General features: G+C 36.3%; 1 protein-coding gene across 1 annotated transcript; it reads right to left on the reverse strand.

Annotated features, from left to right (window-relative positions):
- Positions 1 to 521: 521 nt before the first annotated feature.
- LRRC30 (leucine rich repeat containing 30) lies at positions 522 to 1,329 on the reverse strand. Its single transcript, XM_063925221.1, is given in 2 exon segments — positions 522 to 743; positions 745 to 1,329. Coding segments are annotated over 2 exon segments (807 nt in total).
- Between the last annotated feature and the right edge of the window lie 1,751 nt (positions 1,330 to 3,080).

Raw genomic sequence — 3,080 nt, forward strand, 5'->3', positions numbered from 1 at the left:
TTTTTTTTTTTTGCTACAATGTCTTGAGGCATGAAAATAAAAGTTATGCTATATTTTTCCAGCAGATGGCACCAAACAGATTGACAAGTTAAGTATCCTTCCTATCACACATAATACTGAATGCCATTTATAAACATTGCACACTTGTAAGAAATATTAACTATACTCCTGAAAATATAAACTATGAAACAATACTGTAGGACTGGGTTACCTAGGAGATGTAGTTACAACCCCACTGTGAAAACTGATAAATTAAGTGACACATATTAAAAGTGTCATATTATAAAATAAGATTAAGTTCAAAATATATTTTAACATGCTAAACATTGTATATTTATTTGGCATATGCTATAGATATGCAACTTCATTTAATAAACAAAATAAAAATATACATTGATAAAAATATATTATCAAATAATTGTACTGCAGTTCTGCTAAACCTCAGATTATATTGCACTGTTCATGTGTTCATTTAGATTAGACTAAGTGAATACATTTCATTGTGGTAGGATTATCATTAGTCAATTTAACTTTTTTATGTCTTTAAGGTAACTAAAGAGCATATGTAGCCCTCCTTCCACCGTCTCTGACAAGGGTTTGACTAAGGGATTATGTACAACATGAAGACCTTTGCCCACTGGGCTCCATCCAATTCTTGTCAATCTCTTTAACAAAAAGAGATCGGTGGGAATTGTTTGTAGATTATTGTAATCCTCATTTAACAACTCCAAAGAGGTCAATAAAGCAGATAGAGTAAGGTAAAGCATTAATGCAATTATTGTCAATAATCAGTATTTTCAAACATTCCAAATATTTAATGTTCTCTGCAATACTTTTTATTTTGTTTGAGTCCAGGTGTAGAAAATCCAGCGTTCTAATCTGAAAGACACATGCGGGAATGTTAATTATCCGATTGTTGCTTAAATGTAACTTCTTCAGTTTAGATAAGTCACTATATGTTGATGGAAGTCCTGATATAAAATTGTGTGACAGACTGAGGACTTCCAGCTTCTTACATAAACTCAGTTCCTCTGGCAGTTCACACAGGTAATTCATATTGACAAACAACACTTCAAGAGTCTGCAACAGGCCGATCTCTCTGGGAAGGTGAACAATGCAATTTCCACACAGGTTCAACACCGATAATTGTTGGAGTTTGGCCACTGTAGGAGGGAGCACAGACAGTTTGTTGTGGGAGAGGTTGAGCTTTTCAACTGTTGTCATGTCCCAGACAAAGCTCGGGACTTCAAGAGCATCCTTTAAAACAAAGTTGACATTTACTTCTTCCTTTGTCACTGGTGGATCAGCGTCTGATGATGCATTAAGCATTATTTGTTTTTCTGCCACATTTTGCCCTTTGGTCTTCTTGTTCTGGAGGACTGCTTTGAAAATCTAGCTCCCATGGCTTGCCCAAAGAAATGATTTTAGAAACATGAAATCTTAGTTCAAGGCTTCTTTGGCTTTCATACTCAGGTAGAATCATTGAAAATTAGTTTTATCTTGTATGGGAGGAGGAGGAGGAGGAGGAGGAGGAGGAGCTAAAGGTTATACAGGTCAAATACATTCCAACGGCTAAACCAACACAGGTTTTAAGGAAATCCCTATATTCATGCAAATGTCAGTTATTGCCCAGCTACTTTGACTGATGTGTAACATCAAAGATATTCTTAAAAAAAAAAAAATTTTTAAATGTCCAATCAGCATACAGAAAGATACATTTTCAGGTACAGTAAATTAGATTTGCATCTAGTTAATGTCATTGATCCTGTACTAAGGGCCTGATGCAGAGATGGACACAATGCTGATGTTGTACACAGTGGAGCATTTTCCTGATACTGTGCATGGAGCTAAACCGCGTTGTGCATGTGCAGCCATGGTTTTGCGACAGCTGCGAAGGCATATGTATACATTCCTGAACCCTCCCTGTATACAGAAGTTACAATTTAGTTTACCCCTTCACTTTGCATTGCAGTTTAGCATATTATTAATTCAGTATAGATAATTTCTAAAAGTGCATACGTGTATTTTGTATGTTCTCTGTAACTGCACCCACTTTGAAGAACATACATGGTTTTTACATGTGAATATGGCAGGTGTAACATTTTGCATCCTATGATGGGAGGTGCTGAGTGTATCAAAGCGTATCTTACTGTATAAATGGGAAATACAAATTCTAACTATTGGGCCTCTGTAAGCTGATACAGAACTGTAGCCTAATGAGTGTATTCTAAATTGCATGCATTTTAAGGTAAGTGGATATACTATGTTGTAAATATGCTGTAGTATCAAGCTACACTCTAAACTAAATGGCTTCATGACCTCCTCATACTGTCCAAACAAGACAGCTTTGCAACAGATGGATAAAAGTTGAAACTATTCCACTTACTTTGTCCTCCCAGATGGCAGTCACTCTCCAAAGAGAGAAGGTATAGCAATAAAAAACAAGAATAATCAAAAATCTGCATGAACACCTGTGTTTGCAGCATGTGAAAGACACAATGGAGCCTCCACCTATAACTCCAACAGGTAAATACAATGTAGTAGAAGGCTTGGCTGACCATTAGTGCATGATCTGGCCCCATTGATAAATATATAAAGTAAATACTGCTAGTGCATGCATGATAATGTACCAGATTAATAACAGCAGTGCACTGTAGAAAATATATCAGTTCCAGATTAATAAAATTCCAGTGCACAATCTGGAACCTGATCCCTAGAGGAGTGGGTGGGCCCCCAGGCAGTGGGGCCTATCGAGGGTTCCCCCTGTACCCCTATGGGCTAGTCCAACCCTGCATCCACAGTACAAATAGTTCAAATACAGGTTGAGTATCCCATATCCAAATATTCCGAAATACGGAATATTCCGAAATGCAGACTTTTTTGAGTGAGAGGGAGATTGTGAAACCTTTGTTTTTTGATGGCTCAATGTACACAAACTTTGTTTAATACACAAAGTTATTAATAATATTGTATTAAATGACCTTCAGGCTGTGTGTATAAGGTGTATATGAAACATAAATGAAATGTGTGAATGTAGACACACTTTGTTTAATGCACAAAGTTATAAAAAATATTGGCTA

The sequence above is a fragment of the Pseudophryne corroboree genome, chromosome 5, assembly GCF_028390025.1.
Source record: "Pseudophryne corroboree isolate aPseCor3 chromosome 5, aPseCor3.hap2, whole genome shotgun sequence".
NCBI lineage: Eukaryota > Metazoa > Chordata > Amphibia > Anura > Myobatrachidae > Pseudophryne > Pseudophryne corroboree.